General features: G+C 48.1%; 1 protein-coding gene across 1 annotated transcript in view; it reads right to left on the bottom strand.

The window, feature by feature from the left end:
• Window positions 1–23945, bottom strand: part of LOC126524719 (uncharacterized) — a 451239-nt gene that overhangs the window by 146131 nt on the left and 281163 nt on the right. The window contains exons 11-12 of the mRNA XM_055067253.2: window positions 14572–14806; window positions 11635–11790 (exon numbers count right to left, since the gene is read on the bottom strand). Of these exons, the coding sequence (XP_054923228.2) occupies window positions 11635–11790; window positions 14572–14806 (391 nt within the window). The remainder of the gene's footprint in view (window positions 1–11634; window positions 11791–14571; window positions 14807–23945) is intronic.

Below are 23945 nucleotides of genomic sequence, written 5' to 3'. Positions count from 1 at the left end.
AACTTTTATTGGTCCCAACCGCAAGAATGTCGATCAAGTTCATGCGTTATGCTTATTTCACATTTTAAAAGGTGTGCGCCAGCACAGGCTGTCTGCTTTTGTATTTCCTGTGCCGTTTGTCCTTTATTTTTACCGTGAGAGCTTGGTATATAAGCTCCCCTTCTTTGCTAGAAACATGCATGAAACTATGCTGCGCAATTTGTTGTATTGTAAATAAATCATCCCCTTTGAAAACTATGTTCTGTGTCTAAGTCTACATGAACACCTCTGCATGAATACCCAGCATACATTCAGATTTCATACGCAGATGAAGTGGACATTCTTCTAAAGCATATTTTAGGTGCTTATGCTTTGTTTACACTACGTAGACGCACATCGTATTCAGATTAAGTAGGGAAGGAATTTCGTGCTAATAATGGCAGTGACATTTCAAACACAGTGCTGCAACTTGAAAGGACTTGCACATTCGCAGGTTGTTCACAATCTCTTGTGAGTTATAGGCTTATGAAAAACATATGCTTTTAATAAATGTGTATATTGTCACGTGGTGGTGACGTTAAGAACACAGTGGCAATACTGCGAAAGGCAAAACTAGATTTTATTGGGCGAACCTGTGCCCACAAAACAGGCTACACGTATAGCACAACGAAAGCGGCGAACACAGTCGGCGATCGTCGAAAATCTGATCAGCGAGGCAAGCGCGTCGGCTTTTATACAGCAGTCGTCGAATGTTCCAGACCAATTGTTCGGACCCGCGCGCCTTCCACAATGTTCTACACCATTCGCGTCACGCGATGAAATCAGATAAAACAATGTTCGGCGACAACAGACAGCCGGGTAGAAGCATCGACGACTTTCCAGAAACTTCGGATACATGCAGGCGCGTCCCGCGCTGTGCGATTACATTTGTTAGGTGGCCAAACGTGGTCGCCCGATAAAGATAAGTACACGTGTCAATACCCCCCTCTTAAAAAGCATCGACCCGATGCTGCATACAAACGAAAGTAATAAAGAAAAACACCCGTAGCAAAGGAAACAATAAAATAAGGAAGTTCGTCAGCGTCCGTAAAAGGGTTTCAGACGCACCACGTGGACCACTTCAGATCGTGCGCGGCGCCGCTATGAATGCAAAATTCCGTCTGGCACGACCTCATAGTCCAGTGCGCCAATACGTCGAATGACCTTGTAGGGTCCGAAATAGCGGCGCAATAGTTTCTCACTCAGACCTCGTCGGCGTATCGGTGTCCAAACCCAAACACGGTCGCCGGGCTGGTACTCGATGAAGCGTCGTCGGAGGTTGTAGTGTCGGCTGTCGGTCCTCTGTTGGTTCTTGATCCGTAGGCGGGCGAGCTGCCGGGCTTCTTCGGCGCGCTGCAGATAGCTAGCGACGTCAACATTCTCTTCGTCAGTGACGTGGGGCAGCATGGCGTCGAGCGTCGTTGTCGGGTTCCTGCCGTAAACCAGCTTAAACGGCGTGATCTGTGTTGTTTCTTGCACTGCCGTGTTGTAAGCGAAGGTTACATACGGCAGGACCGCGTCCCACGTCTTGTGCTCGACGTCGACGTACATTGCTTGCATGTCGGCGAGGGTCTTGTTCAGGCGCTCCGTGAGACCATTCGTCTGCGGATGGTAGGCAGTTGTCCTCCTGTGGCTTGTCTGGCTATACTGCAGAATGGCCTGGGTGAGCTCTGCTGTAAAAGCCGTTCCTCTGTCGGTGATGAGGACTTCTGGAGCACCATGTCGCAGCAGGATGTTCTCGACGAAAAATTTCGCCACTTCGGCTGCGCTGCCTTTTGGTAGAGCTTTAGTTTCAGCAAAGCGGGTGAGATAGTCCGTCGCCACGACGATCCACTTATTCCCGGATGCTGACATCGGAAACGGCCCCAACAAATCCATCCCAATCTGCTGGAATGGTCGGCGAGGAGGTTCGATCGGGTGTAGTAATCCTGCTGGCCTTGTCGGTGGTGTCTTGCGTCGTTGACAGTCTCGGCATGTCTTGACGTAACCGGCGACGTCGGCGGTCAGACGCGGCCAGTAATACCTTTCCTGTATTCTCGACAGCGTCCGGGAGAACCCCAGGTGCCCAGCGGTTGGATCGTCGTGTAGGGCGTGCAGCATTTCTGGTGAGAAGTTCTTCTTCACGAGCAGGTTCTTTTGTAGCGTGAACGAAGACAACCCGCGCTTAAATGCCCTAGGGACAACGTCGGTGTTCCCTTCCAAATACTCGACGAGGCCTTTTAGCTCCGGGTCTGCTCGTTACTGTTTAGTGAAGTCTTCCGCGCTTATTATCCCAAGGAAGGCGTCGTCGTCCTCGTCGTCTTGCGGCGGGGGATCGATGGGGGCGCGTGATAAGCAGTTGGCGTCGGAGTGTTTTCTTCCGGACTTGTATATTACCGTGACGTCATATTCTTGTAGTCTGAGGCTCCACCACGCCAGCCGTCCTGAAGGGTCCTTTAAGTTAGCTAGCCAACACAACGCGTGGTGGTCGCTGACGACTTTGAATGGCCTGCCATAGAGGTAAGGGCGGAATTTAGCTGTAGCCCAAATGATAGCGAGGCATTCCTTTTCAGTCGTAGAATAATTGCTTTCCGCTTTTGACAGCGACCGGCTAGCATACGATATCACCCGTTCAAGTCCTTCTTTCCTCTGAACTAGGACGGCACCAAGGCCTAGGCTACTGGCGTCAGTGTGGATTTCGGTATCGGCGTCCTCGTCGAAGTGTGCAAGTACTGGCGGCGACTGCATGCGTCGTTTGAGTTCTTGAAATGCCTTGGCCTGCGGCGTTTCCCACTTGAACTCGACATCACGTTTGGTTAGATGTGTTAGCGGCTCCGCGATGCGTGAAAAGTCCTTGACAAAGCGCCTATAGTAGGCACACATGCCAAGGAATCTGCGCACTGCCTTCTTGTCGGTTGGCTGCGGGAACTTTGCGATGGCAGCTGTCTTCTCAATGTTCGTCGCCTCACGAAGAAACTCTTCGACGGTCTTCGGTGGGCTTCTTACCATCCCGGCGAAAAGTTCATCCTTTACACCACGCATCAGTAAGCGCACTTTCTTCTCCTCGGCCATATCCGGGTCGGCGTGGCGGAACAAACGGCTCGTTTCTTCCGTAAAGATGGCGACGTTCTCGTTTAGCAGCTGCACTCGGGCGTCCAGCATAGCTTCAGCCCTTTCCTTGCGCACGACGCTTGTAAAGGTGCGTAGGAAGCCGGTACGGAACAGATCCCACGTTGTCAAGGTCAATTCCCTGTTCTCAAACCAAGTTCTGGCGGTGTCTTCTAAGGCGAAGTAGACATGCCGCAGCTTCTCATCGGAGTCCCAGTTGTTGAATGTTGCGATTCGTTCGTAGGTCTCCAGCCATGATTCCGGGTCTTCGGTCGCTGCTCCATGGAAGGTTGGTGGGTCCCGAGGTTGTTGTAGGATAACGGGGGACGCTGGGACAGCCATTGGGGTTGTCTTGACCACAATCTTCTTTGTCGTCTCAGGTAGAAGTCCGTGCTCTGGGGGCAGTCCTTGCAGTCTGCGGCTAGCACGCTGGTCTTGGGCGATGTTGGTTCTGTCCTCGGGCTTCGGGCTTGGATCGCGGCTTTGCGGGGGCGTTCGGTACATGAACGCACAAGCACCTCCACCAGATGTCACGTGGTGGTGACGTTAAGAACACAGTGGCAATACTGCGAAAGGCAAAACTAGATTTTATTGGGCGAACCTGTGCCCACAAAACAGGCTACACTTATAGCACAACGAAAGCGGCGAACACAGTCGGCGATCGTCGAAAATCTTATCAGCGAGGCAAGCGCGTCGGCTTTTATGCAGCAGTCGTCGAATGTTCCAGACTAATCGTTCGGACCCGCGCGCCTTCCACAATATTCTACACCATTCGCGTCACGCGATGAAATCAGATAACACAACGTTCGGCGACAACAGGCAGCCGGGTAGAAGCATCGATGACTTTCCAGAAACTTCGGATAAATGCAGGCGCGTCCCGCGCTGTGCGATTACATTTGTTAGGTGGCGAAACGTGGTCGCCCGATAAAGATAAGTACACGTGTCAATATGGGTGCAGTTGATATAGCAAATATAATGAAAGCAGAGACACTCAACGATTGTACGCGATACTTAAATCATGATAGTCTTCGAATCAATAGGGTATGCAAGCGTGCACTCCATCTCACCTGCTTGCAACCACTGCCTAGCACACCTTACTTTGAATGACACACAGCACAAAGCGTCGCGCCCGCCTAATACCGCGCGTCCACTTTAATGCAGCTGGTATTTAACACAGTTGCACTGACTCGACAGTACAACGACAATACGGCTCCGCTATTCGAGACGTCGAATCAGTTGGCGGGGTTTCGCCAGAATGTCCAAGTTTGTTGAAGCGATGAATATCTCTATTCACTTCGGCTGGTCGCAACAGGGATGCCACAACTGAAAGTATTTGTGCATGAATACCGCTCGTCTTCCGCACAGAGACCTGCTTGCATTCCAGATAGCAGATAGTGCTCATTGATGTGGTGCTGATCATAGAAATGAAGCACAAGACAATGGGCACATCATATGTATGCCAGGTTGACTTTGCGTCAAAGCCATTCACTGAGATGGTAAGGATGGAGCCGTTGTCAGCTTCGATACGCAGCCTCGTTATACATTTTCAAACAGCTGAATCGTTATTTTGACAACAGTCGCCTCGATAACCCGGTGACTCTAGCGCTTCGAACCACTTGTCACATTCCGACGAAAATGCGAAGATGGTTGTATCCCTGTTGGGTGCACGGTAATTAACCGCAGCTGGTCACAATTTATCCGGAGTTCTCCATTACTGCGTCCTTCGTAATACACAGCAGTCTTGGGTTGCAATGTCCGCAATATAAATTCTTTAACCACTCAATGATTTCTTTCCTCCTTTCTTTCCCGACGGCGCTGCAGGTATGGACACGGTAGCTAGTCGCAGCGTCACATGCGGCGGGCAGGCAAATAGGTGGAAACAAGCTAGCGTGCGCAAAGTAATGAAGGCAAAGATTGTTTGCAATACAGTTACGGTCGTCGGCTTCTAAATAAACCCTGAATGATTAACTACAACGGAGCGGCATCAATGGCACGGTTCGAGAGCATTGTTTCCGTACTCACAAAAGCTATATCTGTCGGTTTTACGGACGGGGCATCCCTGTTCCGACCTGCGGGAGTGAATACAAATATTCTTTGCTTCAACAAACTTAGACGTGCGGGCAAAATACCGCCAGCTTATTCGACGTCTCAGAATGGCGGAGCCATATTGCCGTTATACCGTCGAGGCAGCCAACTTTGAAGCAGGTGCAGCTACCCATAGCTGCAGGTGTGCACGTTGGCGGCGAATCATGTTTGACCGAACCTTGTGAACGACGTGTAAAGTTTGCCAGACAAGGCCAAATTCCCGCTTAAACAGCGACTGCAGTGAACAATTCCCAGCGTAGTGAATAAACACAAAACATTGAAGAATAGCATTTACCTAGCGCAGCAGTTTTCCTTTTCCTGCAGCTTCCATGCTTCGTAAGCTAACCACTTTTGGCGTTCTTAGCGCCCATGACAGCTGCTGAAAGCGGTAGTCGTACACTACTACACATTTAAATGCATCCTTGCTATTACCAACCCCATAAGCATGGGCAACAGCTACACAAAGCCTATTGCCATATCCATTATGCGGCACGTAGAGAAAGACGAACATCTCGAGCATTTCAGAAGAGAAGACGAGGTTTCTGCGCATTAGTTATTCCGTTTGCCTGCAATTAAAGTGTCCTACCCTGTTTTATTAGTTCGTTCTGCTTGTGAATCGTGCCATTGGTGGAGGTGCGGGGTAAATGTTTGGGACGCCTGTCAACGGCCCCAAATCAAGCGCATGGCGTTTCGCGCGTGTCGAAACACCCGTTCACCGCGCCAGCCGTCACCTACTAGACTTAAGCCCACAATTTTGTCGCCTACCAGGAAGTTTGCTTGTTACCACGAGTGCCCAAGCCAGGGCAGACCCAGGCCTTGCACACGTGACTCTTGACTCCTCGATCTCCCGTAAGCTCCCACGGCAACGCCTACGAGGATGCAGAAGGCTGGCTCGAGGAGTACGAGCACGTAGCCAAGTATAATGAGTGGCGTGCTGGACATATGCTATTCCATCTGTATCTCTAGAAGAGGGAGCCCACAGATCGTTCTTAAATCGCGAGGGAATCTCGCCAAGCTGGGATGAGTTCTGCCGCCAGTTCCTCCATACGCTCGGGAGCACCGAAACGTGAGTCTATGCGCAGCATCTTCTCGAATCATGGATTCACAAGCCGAATGAAACAGTTGCCCTGTTCGCTGAGGACATGGCTCGCCTTTGTCGTCGTGCAGACCCCAATATTATCAAGACAAAAAAAAAAAAACTGCGCCACCTCATGCGAGGAGTAAAGGAGCAGCTGTTTGCCGGTCATGTGCGGAACCCACCGACGAGCGTCGATGAATTTATTAAAGAATCGACGGCCATAGACCGTGCGTTACACCTACGCCGCCACCAGTATGGTCACCTGACCAGGACGGGACCGGCAAGTGCCGCAGCAGCGATGGCGTTCCTTGCGCCGGCTGATACGCGAAATTCTTCAGGAAGAAATCAATAAGCTGACTGCCACGCCACATCAATGTACAGCTGCGTCCGTGGCTGTAGTTGTGTGCCAAGAAATAAAGCAAGCGTTTGCGGCTCCCGGGCCACATTCCCAAATGTGGCAGTTCAGCTACGCAGGTGTTGTCCTTCGACTGCCACCTCCGATGCCTACATCGCAGTCACATTCGCAGACATGGCAGCCCAGCTACGCTGACGTTATCCGTCGACCGCCATCTCCGTTGCGGACGCCTCAGTATCACCAGCAGTCAGCACTGCATCACCTTGGTACCATAGGGAACAACCGACGCGACCATCGCTTCGCAGAACAAACATTTGGCGCAGAACTGACTAGAGGCCCTTGTGCTTCCAATGGCGGGAAGCGGGCCACATCTCCTTTCGTTGCCCTTATCACGTCGAAGGGTACCAAGCATTTCCATCCGCTGCTTCTCATCGTGCTTTTGACGACAGCCGAGCGAACATCGACACGAATTCGACGCGCTGGCAAGCAGATTCTTCTGGTTACCGGTCGCGCTCCTCTGCTCCGGGACATTGTTTTCCAGCTGCAAGACGCAGTTCTGAAGACATGGCCCGAGGGCGATCTCCCAGACCACACCTGGAAAATTGAAGGCCGGGACCTTAGCAGGGAAGGCTGGAACACGTTGAAGTGCCGAAAACCCCCCATTGCCGTCGAACGAGAAGCCAGTACAGCAGGACGATTTGACGGCAGACGAGCATGCTGGCGCCGATGTTACGGTATCAATTGACGGCCACGACGTGACGGTGCTACTAGACACTGGCGCCGACTTTTCGATTGTAACTAAAAATTGGCGGACAGACTTCGTAAAGTGAAAATTGAATGGTCGGGGCCGCATATTAGAAGTGCTGGAAGCCAGCTACTGACAACGACTTACAAGTGTACTGCCAAGGTCATCATAGGGGGATTCGTCATTCGTCGCAAATTTTGTTATTCTCCCCGACTGCTGCAAAGATGTAATCTTAGGTATGGACTTCTTACGTGAGTACGGCACCGTCATCAACATACCAGAAGGTATACTAACCTTTTCTGGGGACAAAAGTGCATAACTACAATGTAAGTCATTGCGCATCATAGGACCCAGTCCCACCGTTATCTTGCCGTTTTGTTTCCGTTTGGTGCGACACAGAGTACGATGGGGAAGGCATTGCCGAGCAGATAATTACGCGTTTGCTCACTCAAGATGTTGCCACACCCAGAAGCCTCGTCAAGTAATTCATGGCCAAACAGATCTATTGCTGACAAACTTCAGCAAGCAACAAGATACATTGCAACATACGCAGCAGTTGCTTACCTCGACGGGATGGCGGAATTCGGCGAATGCTTTGCATTGCAACAAGCAGAGCAAGACGCTTCGGCACCCTTACTTGTTCTTGACGTGAGCACGAGCTTATCAGCGGAAAGGCAGCGCCTTGTGGACCTGCTTGACAAGTTGCGCGATTGCTTCTCGTCGACATCCAGAGTTGGTCAGACGCTACTGAAGAAATACCGGGCTATCACGTAGGAGACAGCGAGACCAATTTGACAAAACCCGTACCGTGTAGCACCAAAAGAACGCGAAGCAATCCAAGCGCAAGTGAAGAACAAGCTCGACAACGACGTTATCCAAGCATCAAAAAGACCGTGGGCACTGCCGGTAGTGATTATCAAGAAGAAAGACGGCACTATAGGTTCTTCTGTCGACTACTGTAAGCTGAACCGCGTGACAAAGACAGACGTATACCCATTACTGCGTATCGACGATCCTCTCGACAGGCTGAGGTATGCCCGCTACTTCTCGTCGACGGACCCCAAAGCTGCTATTAGCGAATCGAGGTTGACGAAAGAGAGAGAGAAAAGACCCCTTTCATAACGCCTGGTGGGCTTTACGAATTCAAGGTCCTGCCTTTCGGTGTATGCTGAGATCCAGAAAATTTTCAACGACTCATTGATATGGTTCGGTCAGGCCTAAAGCGGCAAACATGCCTGCACACCTCGACAACGTCAGAGATTTTTCAGAAACATTCGAGGAACACCTGAGACAGCTGCTGGCAGTTCTACAAACGCTACTGCCCACCGCCTTAACAGTGAAGGTAAAAAGGTGTCCCTTTGTTTCTGAGGAACTCCAGTTCTTAGGTCATGTTGTGAGTCATCAAGGCGTCAGCCCTAACCCTGACAAGATCACAGCAGTCGCAATGTTTCCAACGCCAACGAGCAAGAATGCAGTGAGGCCTTTTCTACGTCCCTGCTCATATTACCAAAAATTTATTGCCGACTTTTCACGCATAGCTAAGCCGTTAACGCACCTTACAAGGGAAGACTTTCCCTTCATATGGGGCGAAGAAGAATAGGCAGAGTTTAATGAGCTCCGACAGCGCCTGCAAACACCTGTACTGGCTCACTTTGGCGAGGATGCCCCTACCATGATTCATACGGATGCTAGCAGCGTAGGTCTAGACGCAGTGCTCGTGCAGTGGCAAGACTCCGCCGAAAGAGTCATTGCATACGCAAGGAGGATGCTCTCACGTACTGAGTCTAATTACTTAACCGTAGAAAAGGAATTCTTTGCGGTCGTGTGGGCAGTTATGAATTTCGTCCATATCTCTATGGCTGTTCCGTCAGTGTTGTCAGCGATCATCACTCACTTTGCTGGCTGACGAACTTGAAGGATCCGTCCGGTAGACTGGCGCGTTGGACCTTAAGGCTTCAAGAATTCGACATACAGTAGTGTACAAGTCCGGACGAAAGGGCTCCGATGCCGACTGCCTTTCAATGTCACCGATTGAGCTGGAAGTCACAGAGGATGACAAAGACATGGCTTTTATAGGTGTTCTGGACACTACCACCATTGTCTGTCAGCAGAGGGAAGACAGCGAACTGATTCCGCTCATTGATTTTTTGAAATGCCATGTTACAACTGCGCCCAGAACATTTGCGAGAAGCGTGTCATCATTCTGCTTCCGTAACGATGTTCTCTACAAGAAGAACTTCTCTGCAAGCGGAAGCGGCCGTCTACTTGTCATCCCAACGTCCCTCCGTCATGAGGCCTTGCAAGCCTGCCACAATGAACCGACCTCTGCCCAACTCGTCTACACGCGAACACTGGCCCGAGTGAAAGAGAAATATTACTGGCCAAAGATTGCCACCTTCGCGAAACATTATGTGCGCACGCGCCTCGACGACGCAAACCACCACTTATGAAACCCGCTGGGTTACTTCAACCAGTCCACGTGCCCACGAGCCGATTTCCCCAAGTCGCGATGGACCTTCTTGGACCATTCCCGACTTCCAATAATTACAATAAGTGGGTAATAGTTGCCACCGATTACGTGACATGCTATGCAGAAACGAAGGCCCCTCCGAGCGGCACCGCAGTCGAAGCTGCGCGATTCTTTTTTTGGAAAAGTGGTTCTGAGGCGTGGTGCGCCAACGGCGGTGATAATGGACAGAGGGACTGCCTTTACGGCTACACTCCTAAAGACAGTGCTTAGCCTCAGCGGCACGGCTTACCGAAAGACCACAGCCTATCACCCGCAAACGAACGGCTTAACAAAACGCTTGAACAAGACTATCGCGGATATGCTCAGTATGTACGTAGACGTGGAACACAAAAATGTGGATGACATCCTACCGTACATCACATTCGTACAGCACGGCTGAATAGGAAACAACACGAAAGACATGATTTAGCCTTCCTCATGGCCGTGAAGTGACGACGATGCTCGATGCGATGTTGCCACACGACTTCGGCCATTCAGGCACGGACGCTGAAGCTTTCGCTCAACGGCCTGAAGAAGCGAGACACCTCGCCCGCGCCAGAATCCCCCGACAACAGGACTACGACGCCCGACACTACAGTCTACAGCCCCGATACATGACCCCTCACCCAGACGACAGAGTCTGGGTTTGGAGTCCCATTCGTTGGGGAGGGCTTTCATAAAAGCTCCTCAGGCGGTACTTTGGTCCGTGCAAGGTTGTACGGCGCCTAGGTGACTTGAACTATGAGGTAATCCCTAGCAGTTCTGCTTCCTCCAGGTAGAGGCATCATCCACCAGAAGTCGTGCACATTGTGCGCGTGAAGCCCTATTGAGCGGAATAAAGTGCCCACACCTCGTCTGACACATCTTCCTGCCGCTAGGTGAGCATCGGGACGACGCTCTCTCTGGAGGGAGGCAAATGCGACATCCATGCAGATGGCACGTTTCGGCGGTTGCAATCCGGTGTATCGGTACATTGCTTCAAGAATATTTGCCTGAAGTCGACAGCCATTTATGTTGCTTCTCCCTGGATTCTTGATGGCCAATTAGCTTGGTTTAAAACGTACGTCGCTCCACAAATAGGCTCGGTGTAAGTTTCTAGCCAGACGCATATACATGGGTTCAAAAGCGTTTGACATAGTTTGGTGATTTGAAGCCACACGCTGAATTCAAGGAAGGCTGTTATGGCATTCAAATGTCTTGAGTAGCGCCATCGTGTCGCTTGCAAAGTTTTGACTTACGTCATGGGAAAATGTGATAGAAATGCATGTTCCATTTCTTGCGTGACTTACGTCATAGAAAAAATTTAACATGCATTCTGTGTTGCCGGATCGTGTATTGACGAATAAATGCTGATATGAAAACTCAGGGCTTTTGAACTGACGAAGTGGTAGCCCTTGCTTTTAAATTTGGGAGGCAATTGAGGTAATGCAGGGCAAAATTTTTCATTGATGTAACAGACGTTTGAAGCCAAACAAAGCGTGGGTAAAGATTACCAATTCAACTGAACAGTAGCGTAACCGACAGCGTTTAAACTTGGGATACTATTCTTGCATGCTCCGTGCAAGGACGCAATCCTTAAATGGATTTGGCCTATGACTTAACACAATTCTTTATCACGGCTTCATCCACAACCTCAAATTCTTTGATGTCTGTGATCGTTTGGTCTTCGTATTTGTCTAATTGTTGCATTGATCGGTAATGGACATCGCATTATTAGTTTGTTCATCTGCGCATGCACATTCACAACGACGACTTACGAATCCCGCGATGTCATCTTTCTTTAGCATTTCAGGTGAGAATGGGCTCTTTGGGTAAACAAGCTGCGTTGTGAACAATGTAGTCGGGGCGGCGTTCTTTCCTGATGCTCCGATGGTGCTCAGTGTGCCGTTGAGCTTACCCGCAGCTTCTTTCATCTGTAATGGAGCAAACGTATTACGGTTTTCTGGAAGAAAACATGTCCCGCGTTACTTCGGCAATACACTGACTGGACATCAATATATTGTCACACGTAATGATCGCTCATGTCTATCGGACCCTCATTCTGTGACCGCGTCTATTGGTATAGAAAAGTCTGCCAGAAAATATAGCTCCCTAGTTTGAGAATATGGAGAGAGCGCACTCTCGGTGTCGCACGAAATAAAATATGTCTGTTTCAGCGGCACACATCTTTAAGCATTGGAAGACTTTTTTTTATCGCGCAGTCAATTTTCTATTCAAATTAGGATAACGGTTATCCGCTCCATTCAAGAAGGAGAAGTACTATGCTATCGACATTTATCGCTTTAAAATTCAATTATCGTAGGTAGCATGAAAAATGCATTTCTTTAAAAAATGTGCTGCTTTATTTTACCGCTTAGTAGAAATAAATAAACATTATTCATGTTTTTATCAGCTAGGAATTATGTACACATACTAATGATGTTTACGTGTGCGTATTAATACAAAAGCACTATTTCTACAGGCCCCTGGCCCATGAGCTCTTGACAAATTCCGGCATAATACTCACCAATTAATTTGTCTCCTACATAATGTGTCCTTGTATCCTTACGTAACCTGTATATATATATATATATATATATATATATATATATATATATATATATATGGCTGTGTGTGTGTCTGTGTGAGTGTGTATGCAATTTTGACACGGTTACGTGCCAGAAAAAAGCAGCCGCGTCACTGAGCTGGCCAGATATAACTGCTCTGTGCCTGGTTTTCCCAAAAAATCCTAGTTGACAGCCATGGGAAGTTGTACATTAATATCGTTTCTGCAGTATATATGCACTAGAACCCATATTTTCATAACGTTGCTTCAAAACTAGCCCGAACCACAGCCCTTTCCAGACCAGCTTGCGGTTTTCTGTCTGCAGATACTGCAACATGTTCTGATAATTGCTAGACAAAAGCTACATTTAGGAAGGTATTTTAAGTGTTCTGAAGCACAGCTGCTTACGTAATGACGTAGAAATGTCTTTGAAAGATTTCTGTTCATCGGTATCTTTTGCCATTGCCGGTCGTCTTCGCTGATACATGCAGTCAGTATTAGGCATGACCAGAATGATTTTTCGGAAAGCTTCTGTCATAAAGGTTTCATGAATATACGTGTCCTGATGCGATTACCAGATTCGTTGACGCTACGACCACTAATTGTGAGTTATTCACTTACAACGGCATTAGGTAGCTCCAAGACTCTGTGATTTTATTTGCAGTCATTCAGTAACAGTAACAGTAAGTGCAGAGTGCCTGGTTTGTACTTCTTGTTTGACACAAGGATGGCCTCATGCCCGAACAACTTTGGAGCTGTGCGCTCAAAATTCGGGCTTCGGAAAGTTCATCAGCGCAGCTTCGATGCCAGCGTCCTGGCACAGGCCGTGAAGCGCCACGCCTGCGTCGCCGCCCCATTCGACTTCTGCGTCATCTCCCCAATGAACTCTCTTCCCTGGCTCTACGCTCCCTCTCCATTAATCAGAGCCGCAGTGGAGAGAGGGCACTACATTCCCCTCTCCCTCTAGGAGTGTCTTCCTCCTTTCTTTGGGCAAACCACTGGCGGCCGTAAGAGCACCGCCGTATGCCAACTTTCAAATAAAAAAATCAGTACTGTACGCTTCCACAGTATGCCTATTTTGACGTAGTAGTATGCCTATTTTAATCAGGCTTTAGACACCGTGACTCCTAGAGGTCGGACGGGTAGAAGCAAGCACATACTCCTAAGCAACACTGACTTTTTCATTGTTTCTATCCTCATCTCTTAAAAGGTACTGCAAGTTAACAAACATAAAGACAGATGTTAGCTTGGCTTCTGAGAACACGATTAGTGCCACCGGCACACAAAAAGGTAATTCCTATCTTTTTTTTTCATGTTTACGAGTCGAGGGCTGGCTGTGCGACCGCAGCCATTGCGATAGCTTCTTATTTCCTCAAAAAAAGCCTCTCGTGGCTCCAGTTGCTGCGGTGAACTTCATTGTCATGCATTGAACATTGCTCCTCTTAAATTTTCATAATAGCGTGCGGCTCAAGCAAAGACACGAATTTGTCACTGTTGTGACCGCCGGTGAGAGTGTTTTGCAATATCGCTGGTATTTAGCAGAAGAGCAACCCCTTCATTCTACCGCTGACACAGAGGCCCTCGAGGCAAACGATGCGGCGAGCTCCGGTCGAGTCTCCTCGCTTCAATAATTAGCAATGTTTGGCGAGAGCAGTCTGAAAGTCGACACCCCACGGCTTCATCTTGTTTTGCTCTACTGATTTAAATATTTTTTGCACGATAAATTCTCTGGCTTCATACCACATTTACGTGCCTGTGTCCTTTTCAAGCGCTCCTTGTTGTTGATGTTTGCACTACGCCAGTCAATTATCCAGGGTATGATTGGTTGTTTCTCCTGAAACGGTCTTTCGCCGGCGGCGAACTGAGAAGTTTGCGCCAGAAGGTAGCAGGGATGGGGCAGAACCTCCTAAAACCCATCTGCCTACACCCATGAGCTCAGGTGCCGTGTCAATGCTGATATAGTAACCCGTTAGCTTACTTTCCTATTTTATATTGCATTGTTTGTGATAGCAGGATGTTTCCACAAGCTTGACAGCGTGTGGAAGCATAACGTCATCACAAATGCAAGCATAATAAAAGCTGCTGTGTCAAGATTATCAAGTGATCAATCATGCTAAAAAAAAAGAAAAACAACTCACGGAACTCTTACCATTTCGGTGACATCCTTTAAGTGGTCGTTTTTGCTGAAAAGGTATAGTAGTGTGTCCCGGTAATAGTGCTCGAGGAGGTGCATACACAGTATGTCTTTGTGCGGCATCTCTGCCCTGCCGTGGTACATGGCCACCAGGTTGTAAATAGGAACCAATTCTTTATCGTCAGATGGTAGAAATGGCGAAAACATGATCATCAATTTTGTTAAAGCCCAGTTTATATAAAGACTGCCCCTGAAATAAAGAATAAAAGCCTTTATCAAAGAATGATTCAATTATTGGGTTTTACGTGCCAAAGCAATGGTTAGATTATGACGCACGCTCTAGTGGAAGATTACGGATTACTTTGACCACCAAGGCATGCCTCCAGTGCAGGACACACGAGCATTCTTGCAATTCCTCCCCGTCGAAATGCGGCCGCTACGGCCGGGAATTCATCCCGTGACTTCGTGCTTAGCTGCGGAACCCCATAGCGGCAAAACCACCGCGGCGGCCTATCCTAACAGATATAGCTCCGCACTCGCATACACTGTACGGAGCAGAACGGACGATTACCATCGGTCGAAACAAACAGCACGACGATCTTTTTACCTTCTAGCAGCAGGAGTCGCGCATATCCTAGTCTCAGTTTTCTCTATTGCAGGCCGCTTGCATCAACGGCGAAAAAGTACTTTATCACGCACGAAGAAAGATGTTAAGGTTGAGAACTTAATGTCACGAACTATTGCGTATTTATTAAGCGCAATGTGTACAATATCCGAGCGTATTTACGAACGAGCGAGTGGAGTGAAAGGTTCGCGACCAACTAAAAGCGCAAATGTGCAGAAATTACACTTAATTTGATCTAAACTTGCACCCACAAGTTGCTGTTGCAATATTATCATCATCATATTCATCATTATTAGCCTGGTTACGCCCACTTCAGGGCAAAGGCATCTCCCATACTTCTCCAACTACCCCGGTCATGCAATGAATGTGGCCATGTTGTCCCTGCAAACTTTTCATCTCATCCGCCCACCAAACTTTCTGCCGCCCTCTGCTACGCTTCCCGTCCCTTCGAATCCAGTTCGTAATCCTTAATGACAATCGGTTACCTTCCCTCCTCTTTACATGTCCTGCCCATGCCAATCTTTTTCTTGATTTCAACTAAGATGTCATTAACTCGCGTTTGTTCCCTCACCCAAATTGCTCTCTTCTTATCCTCTTAACGTTACACCCATCATTCTTCTTTCCACAGCTCGTTGCGTCGTCCTCAATTTAAGCACAACGCTTTTCGTAAGCCTCCAGGTTTCTGCCCCGTACGTGAGTACTGGTAAGACACAGCTGTTATACACTTTTCTCTTCAAGAATAATGGCAATCTGCTGTTCATTATCTGAGAATGCCTGCCAAACGCACCCCAGCGCTTTCTTATTCTTCTGATTATTTTAGTGTTGCAATATATGAAGAATTTATTTCGCCCAAAACATATCATTTCGTGAACGCCGGTAAATGCGCAAGCGTACCGGTGCTCTGGCGCACCTTAAGCTATCGGCCTTCGGCACGGGTGGCGGACAACACGGTCCCCATCGCAGATCGCTACCCGCCCCGTCTCGTCCAGTGGAAATAATGGCATATTGGGAGAACGTCAGAAGCGCTTCAGAATCGTGGGCGTCTGGAGGATGACTAATTTGCCCTTACCGAATATATTGAAATATCCAGAGGAGGAAGGAGACCTCCAGATGTGGTGGAGTACAAAAGTACTAGGCTATAGCAGGGCTGTTTCCGGAGTGTGTGACAACGTAAATGGAGCCATATTGTGGGATATTCTGGGAAGGGTAGGCATCTGCAACGACTGCAGCTATTGAGAGAGATTTACGTATAAAACACATTTTGCGTTGAATGGGAAGGGATGAGTAGCCAGGAGCAACTTGATATCAACTAAGGACTGAAACAGGGGCACTCTCTAACCCCGCTTGTGTTTATGCTGTACCTGGTAAAAACGGAAAGATCGCTAGCAGGAAGAAATGTCGGGTTAAACTTGCATACTGAGAGGCGGGTACAAAAAGGTAGAGCAGCAGCTTCCATGTTTGTTTTATGCGAATGACGTTGTGTTGCTCGCATACAAGCAAAGTGATATGCAACGTCTGGTTATTACCTGTGGTCAGGAACGCGAGAATTTAGGGATGAAATTTAGCGCTAAAGATCAGCTATTATGATATTCAACAAAAAGTGAGCACTGTCAGTACACAGCCTGAAAATACTTCGGGCGAAAGAATATAAATGCATCGATATATGAATAAGCGAAGGCAATATATATGGGAACAGAGGAAAAAATAACAGCAAGAGGGAAAATAAATGCGTCCATAATAAAAAACAGTGTAATGGGATGTTACATCTTAACATGGTCAGAGGCGTTAAGTGGACATTTGCCCCGAGGCGACTAGCACTCATCCATCAGCGCCGACCAAAAAGTCAATGCAGCATTGACACTGACGACTGACGGGCCTACAGAAGGCACCCCCCCCCCCTCCCCCCCATAACCTGAGATCCTGAACTAATGTAGAAAATGCCAACGTCAAGTGCAAACGAAGTCCGGCGCCGACCATGGATTCCCAGGTCGATATCCTGTACCCTATTCCATGCGTCAGGTGAGCGGAGGCTTCAGAGAGGGGGACGCTGCGGAGCGCTGCGATAGCATGGGCGTGTTATCGCAGCTGATTCGACGATTGTGATTGGCTGCCATACAGTCCTCAGTTTTCCCTGTCAACTCGCTTAGGGAAGGCGACGGTATTAAAAGCGGAGGCATTTCGTGCAGTAAGGCCGAAAGTCCTGATGTGAACTGGGACGTTCAACTTGCTCCTGCAAGGAGTGGGCGTCCGTAACTGGAGCTGTGTAACGAAGCCAACAAACCCTTTTTCTTTTATTCCAACTACTGGACGTACTCGTCGATGGGCTTGGTGGACTCCTTGCCCTAACGCCCCCTCGACGCAACAAGGGATACAATAGGTGGTAATAATAAAATTCAAACAGCGCTAGATGACAGGGCCAGAAAGAGGAGGAGACAAACACGGCGCTGTCTCCTCCTCTTTCTGGTCCTGTCGTCTAGCGCTGTTTGAATTTTATTGTTACCATGGGACACCAACTCGTCCCATCCGCGGCCCTTCTGCAATACAATAGTTACCAGTTGCTCCGGTGTATGTGGAAAGTTGTAATGGTAGCAGGGATTGCATTTGGAAATGCTGTTGTTTTCTTGAAGTCGGGAGAGCAATCAGGACTCGATGGCCACTAAAGGTCAGTAGGAGACTCGGACTGAGCCATCACGGGAACGCTACAAATGAAGCTGTGCAGGTTGATATGGGCTGGAGAAGTTTTGATGGGGGGAAGCTCAGAGTATAATTGATTATGGAGAACGACTGGGTAATATAGAAGAAAGTAAATGGCGTGCGAGTGCGTTCACATATTTTTGCAGGAAAAACAATGATTCGCAGTGGAGCAACAGAACTAGGAAACTTACCAGCAAGTATGCGACTGGCAGGGTGAGCAACGTAGCTCTTTACTTTTCGAAGCGACATCGGAAAGCCTAGAACACGCCGTTATCAGGCGAAATACAAGAATGAAGAAACATGTGTTTGTTGCGGTAAAGCTGAGGAAACGATGGAGCATGTTTGATTAGAATGGGACGATATCTACCCAGCGGTCGATTTAGGCGCATCTGTTATTCTTGAAGCCCTTGGTTTCACCGAGAGCAGGGGGGAGTAGACATGTCCGAAATAGAGATTGGTAAGATGGGATTGTAAGATCGGTGTAAGTAGAGAAACGACAAACAACGGAGGCGTACAACAAGAAAGTTCCCGATAAGGGTTGAGAAAGTTTGGTGACTGGAATTCTTAGTCGATTTCTTTCTTTTTTTGTTTAATGGAGGACATTAGCGAATATGATAAGAGCTTTGTGGCGCAACCCACCGCCTCGTTTCAAAGGGGACGCTCATAGTATCCATCCATCCATCACCGCGCGCCTTCGTACTTTCCCCGGTGCACGATAATCTTCACCTCCAAGCGCCTTCCTCCTCCGCTTCCTTCATCGCTTCGAAAGAACATTTGCCGATTGTGGTAGCTGCTCATTTACGTCTGCACGCACGAATAACGGCATTGGCTGACGCGCAGTGTTAGATATCTATTAGAGCTCTACTTGCGCCGTTTCGACAGCGTTGCCTGTGGAGTGTGGGAAGGAACGTAGCACTGCAGATTTAGGTTACACATATCGCCCGTGGCTTGCGCACGTGTTCTCAGCAGCCTTATCGTGTCAGTAGCGTCAGTAGAACGCTGTTAGGTACACTAGTGCCGCTACGTGCTCTAGCAGACACAACTCGAGCCGTCAAACAGCCTAAAAACCTGGCAGAACAAATAAAACATTTACTTATGGGGTTTTACGTGCCAAAACCACTTTCTGATTATGAGGCACGCTGTAGTGAAGGACACCGGAAATTTCGACCACCTAGGTTCTTTAACGTGCACCTAAATCTAAGTGCACGGGTGTTTTCGCATTTCGCCCTCATCGAAATGCGGCCGCCGGGGCCGGAATGCGATGCCGCGACCTCGTGCTCACCAGCCCAACACCACAGCCACTGAGCAACCACGGCGGGTCAGTACTCATGATGACTGTCCGCATCGATAGACAAACGGAGACAGACCGAAAGATAGACAGACGGGCAGACAGACAGACAGACAGACAGACAGTCTAAAGTGCAAGAGTAGACAAAGAAGCCTAGCAATGCTCATCACAATAGAATGAATTACTTGCACGAACTATAAGGTAACTTCTGAAATTTTCAATCACAGTATGGCTTATATTTGAAACGTAATAATATTTCGAAATGACTGCATATCCTCAAGCACTACTCTCCTGTGATTGATAGTTACTAAAGTATTATTGCGCAACAGAAGAGACACGGACGTAAAATAACACACTTCAAGGGCTTGGTTTCACGCTTGGTGTGTGTTTTTCTCTTACGTCCGTGTTTATTATGTTGCGCAATACTACTTCAGCAATGGATTACCAACTTGCCTGGAATGCTGCTTTCATGGAAAGTTACTTTATTTGAATCGACGCCTTAATCGACATGAGCGCCACGGTTGCAAAGACAGGCTTGGTCGTGCGCTGCTTGGGCATCTTCCTATATAGGCCGCGAAGCACGGCGTCACAAGCTACTTGCGATACGTTGACGGGGCCAACTGCTCTGTAGACGGAGTCGGTATGGTGCATGAGTAATGCCGACGTTCGTCAATGAATGCGCTTGCTTTGTCTAGTCTGCCAAAACTTGCCGACACTCTCGTCATCGCTGCCCACGTCGCTTATCCCAGAACTCTCACGTGGACGCTTCTTCTATGACGAGGCATTGCATTCGAAACATCGGCATTCACCAACTGAATGCGCTTCGGATTACATAGGTGGTACGCGGTTGCTCCGTGAGGCTAACGTTTGCGTCCAACAGACGAGGCAAGCCTGCAACAGCTGCACCGATCGCTTCCCAGGGGGAAATCGAAACGTCGGGGGTCGCGTGCAGTCGGGGTAACTGCACTACTGTTTGCTTTGGAGCGCTCGCTACTCGTCGACCCGTTTTCCGATGGCAAGCGTGGTCTCGTCACCCTTCGTCTGCAGCACAGTATTTCTCTGCCGTTCAGTGTGACAACGGATTTTTCTGCCGCATGCATTCTTTTCGTCCCTGTGTCATGATAAATCTTGTTGTCTTTGCGTGTGCAGCCATCAATATTTGCAAGGTACGCATGTTTACGGCAGCGTCGCAAGTGTCCACATACAAATTGATAAAAAGCATTGCCGAGATTACGTGCGAAATACACGTTTGCTAAAACGACGTAATTGTAACAGCACGTGCTAGGCAGCAATGATCTGTTCTGATTTTTATGCCCGTACATCAAGTCAATGACGTGGTATTATGACGTGTCCCAATTGCGAGGGCAGTATTATCCTCTTCGTTACCACTGTTCACATTTTTGTGGCCACTTCTTCGAAAGCCAAGTACGCCTCATAGATGAGTTCGGAGGCATGCATCGCACGTAGTTATTTCCGAGCTTCAAGGCTTCCCTAGCTTCGGAGGACAGCGCCGTATGTAAGCTCATGCGGCCTTTGAAAAGAAAATACCTCCGAATATCACATGAGATCCTTTCGCAACTTGTGTTTACGTTTGGGAGCACGCCTTTCAGGCCTCAACTGGCTTTTTAATGCGTTAGAGTTGGAACTTTCAAATTGGGAAAAAAGTTGTACGCGAAGTTTTGGAAGCCGGTCATGTTTTAAATGTAGAAAGCGGATGAGGGAGCTTAGAAGAGCATATACATATAGAATTGATCTGACGATGCTCTGGTCTGATCCACCGTCATTTGCACTATGCTCCTCGAATAGGCAGATCGTCTGTCGACTGAGCTCCTGGGCAACACTTTGCGAGGTGGTGAGCGTGGTTGAAATCATGTATCCCTTTCCTCGAAGAAGTGTAAAGTAAAGCTGATGCATTCTTCTCGCATTTACCGCTAAATTGTCAATAAATTGTTGCATCGCCATTTTTTTACTCTGAGTTCCGGAAGTAGTCTGAAATAAAGTTTTAAAAATAGTTACTGATTTGCTCGTCGAAGCGTATTGTTGGCCTGGCTTCTTCACTACAGCGGTAAACTACGTCAGAGAACACACGACTGGCAAGAGAACGATAATTGCCTGTGGTCGTCGCCGCCTCCTTCCTTGTCACGCGTGTGGTCTGGCACCGCATGCCGCTATGTTCGCTTGGAAACATTTTGTTTAGGCAGTCATAAAAGTAAATGGGACGAATGCGCTCATTTTAGGACGGACAATTGCAAAAATTAAGACGCATTTAGAGAACAATCCCACAACCTCGTTCCCTACCTGCGGCAAGTTGTTTTTTCATCCACTTTCATTTCCATTAAGTTATCGTTTTTATTTCATTTAATAAAGAAAAGCAATATACCCTGTGTTTTCCTCGGTGTCAGTGTTTGTTGGCTTCTTATGACTAATAAAAATGGGGCCCCTAGGTTAGCTCCCCTTCTTCTCGTTTACAGGAAATTTTAACTGTGCAAAGGGGCTAACATTTCGTTATCGAATCGTAATATGTTGCAAACTAGAGAACTATAGCATAGAGAACATATATTTCAAGACGGTTACACTTTTACTCCGAATCTATACCGTCTCTCACACATAGTTTTGGAAAAGCTGAATTTGTTTATTCGCTTGCTTAACGCGAATGAGCGCATGGTAATTTAGACATCTTTTACGGCTCCTTGGAATAAGGGTTCAACTTAATTTTTTTTCACCGACGTTGATTAGTTTATACATAAATTACAAAAATGTGTGTTCACCAATTTCTTGCTTTTGTTTGAAACTGGGTGGCAAATTGGAAAAAAAAGGCACAAAACGTAAGTCATGCGCCTTTTCTTTTATCGTAAAATACAGAAAAACACTCCAGTGTCTGTAAATTGAATAGAGGAACATCTCTTGGTGAATTTTTTGCAAACATGTGGTACTATACTGCTAAGAATAAAAGTATTCGATGTTGTCTCGGAATTTTGATCCGCTCCACTGTTCAACGGCGTAAGTAATTATGCAGGTCAACGACGTGCTTCCCTGATTTCTTTTCATGAGGCAAAGAATTTCATGGTGGCTGGACGTGATTGCAGTAACACACGAGGAGACAGACCATTATCGTAAAAAGGCCTTAATCATTAGCTATTATTAGCAGTGGCACAGCCAGAAATTTCGTTGGCAGAGGGAGAGGGGGTGAGGGCTCACGTTGCAACTCGGCCTCCTCCTTATAGACTTTCATACTGCATAGGAATTCTTCAACGCTACGCACTTCCAAGACAAGTAAGATATCTAGATTCTTCTGAAATGAATATATTCGTATGTCCCAAAAATTGTGCCAATAATAATGGATGTCAATGCTATAATTTTTTGTCTTTTTAATAAGTAAAGAAAATGCCACGCGAAGTTTAGAACTATATAAGTTGGAAACCAGCAAAGCAGTGCATGCCGCTGATATGAAAAGCGTAAAGGCAATGAATCGAACAATGCTTTATGGGGTTCTCCTCCTGTGCTCTTGGGACAAAGGAACGACAACACAGTAGTGCAAACAATCACAGGGGCATTTATTGCACCTTTCATAGATCAATGCCTGCTAGCCGAGTTGCTATCCCCAAAACATGCCGATGGGCGCGCGACAAATCTAGAAGTCCGACTCACCGCGACCGGATAGCGAGCGAATAAGTTCGCCCCATGCTGGATCCCAACGCCTGGTCGTTCGCATGTACGGTCACGCGAACGGTGGCGCGTTCCAAGGCGGCCACGCGAGACGGTCTCGCAGAAGCATGGATCGGCGCACGCACGGCACGGCACGTCCGTACTGCTTCCTGTCCCGACCCAAAGAGGAAGCGCCTTCTGCTCCCGCACCGAAGTAACCCCGCCGGTAGCAGCGCAACACTCGCGCCCTCTCTCGCGCTGCGCTTCAAGCACTCCATCCGCCGCCGGCGCCAGGCCACGCGAGCCGTGCGAAAAAACCAAAATACCAGGGAACGCGTGAGGGTCGCGCATCCCCAGTGCACGCTCTTTCGGCACTGCTAGTCTACTGTAATGCGACGCACTTGAGAGCGCGGCTCTGAGCCCCGCACTCACATTTTTTTTCCCTTGCCACGTTCGACCTGTCTTTCTCTCCTTCATATTTTTCTTCCCATTCCCCCTCCCCGTGCAGTGCTGTTGAGGTGTCCTCCTGCGAGAGACAGTTACGGCGCTGCACTCATCTCTTCCGTTTCCTTTCCTAAAATCACTTCACACACACACCACAACTTTCAAGAAACTTTTCATTCAAGAACCTTGTTTACATTTTTGTACATATGGCACGGCCAGGGAAAAATCTTAATGCCGCTATCTTTCGTTGCAATGTATTGCGCAGGAGCAACTGTCACCGGTTGTGTATTGTGAGTAATTGCACCAATATTATAGTCGCGAAAGTGAGCGCATATATAAAAAGCATCAGTAATGCAAAATATGCATTAGAATTGAGAAGTTAAATGGAATGTACAAGTCCGACGTCAAAGCATGATAAAGGGCTAAAGGGTGTCATTGGAAACAAAGTTCGCTGGATGTATACACAAGACCTCCAGACTAGATGTCTAACTACACGTATGAGTCTTCAACAAATCTACATGTCTAAGGAAATGTCGCTGTACATAATGCGTCAAACAAGGTAAATTTGCGTGATGCGCAAAAGCAGATTCACAGATCACAGAATACTAATGACCGCCCCCCCCCTTCCCTCCCTCAACTCCACCGATTACAAATCCCCCCCCCATGCATCGCGCGCGACAGTAGGCGCCGCGT

Source organism: Dermacentor andersoni, chromosome 3 (assembly GCF_023375885.2).
Source record: "Dermacentor andersoni chromosome 3, qqDerAnde1_hic_scaffold, whole genome shotgun sequence".
Lineage (NCBI taxonomy): Eukaryota > Metazoa > Arthropoda > Arachnida > Ixodida > Ixodidae > Dermacentor > Dermacentor andersoni.
The sequence above is the reverse complement of the archived record's forward strand: the minus strand, read 5'-3'. Positions and strand labels throughout refer to the sequence as shown.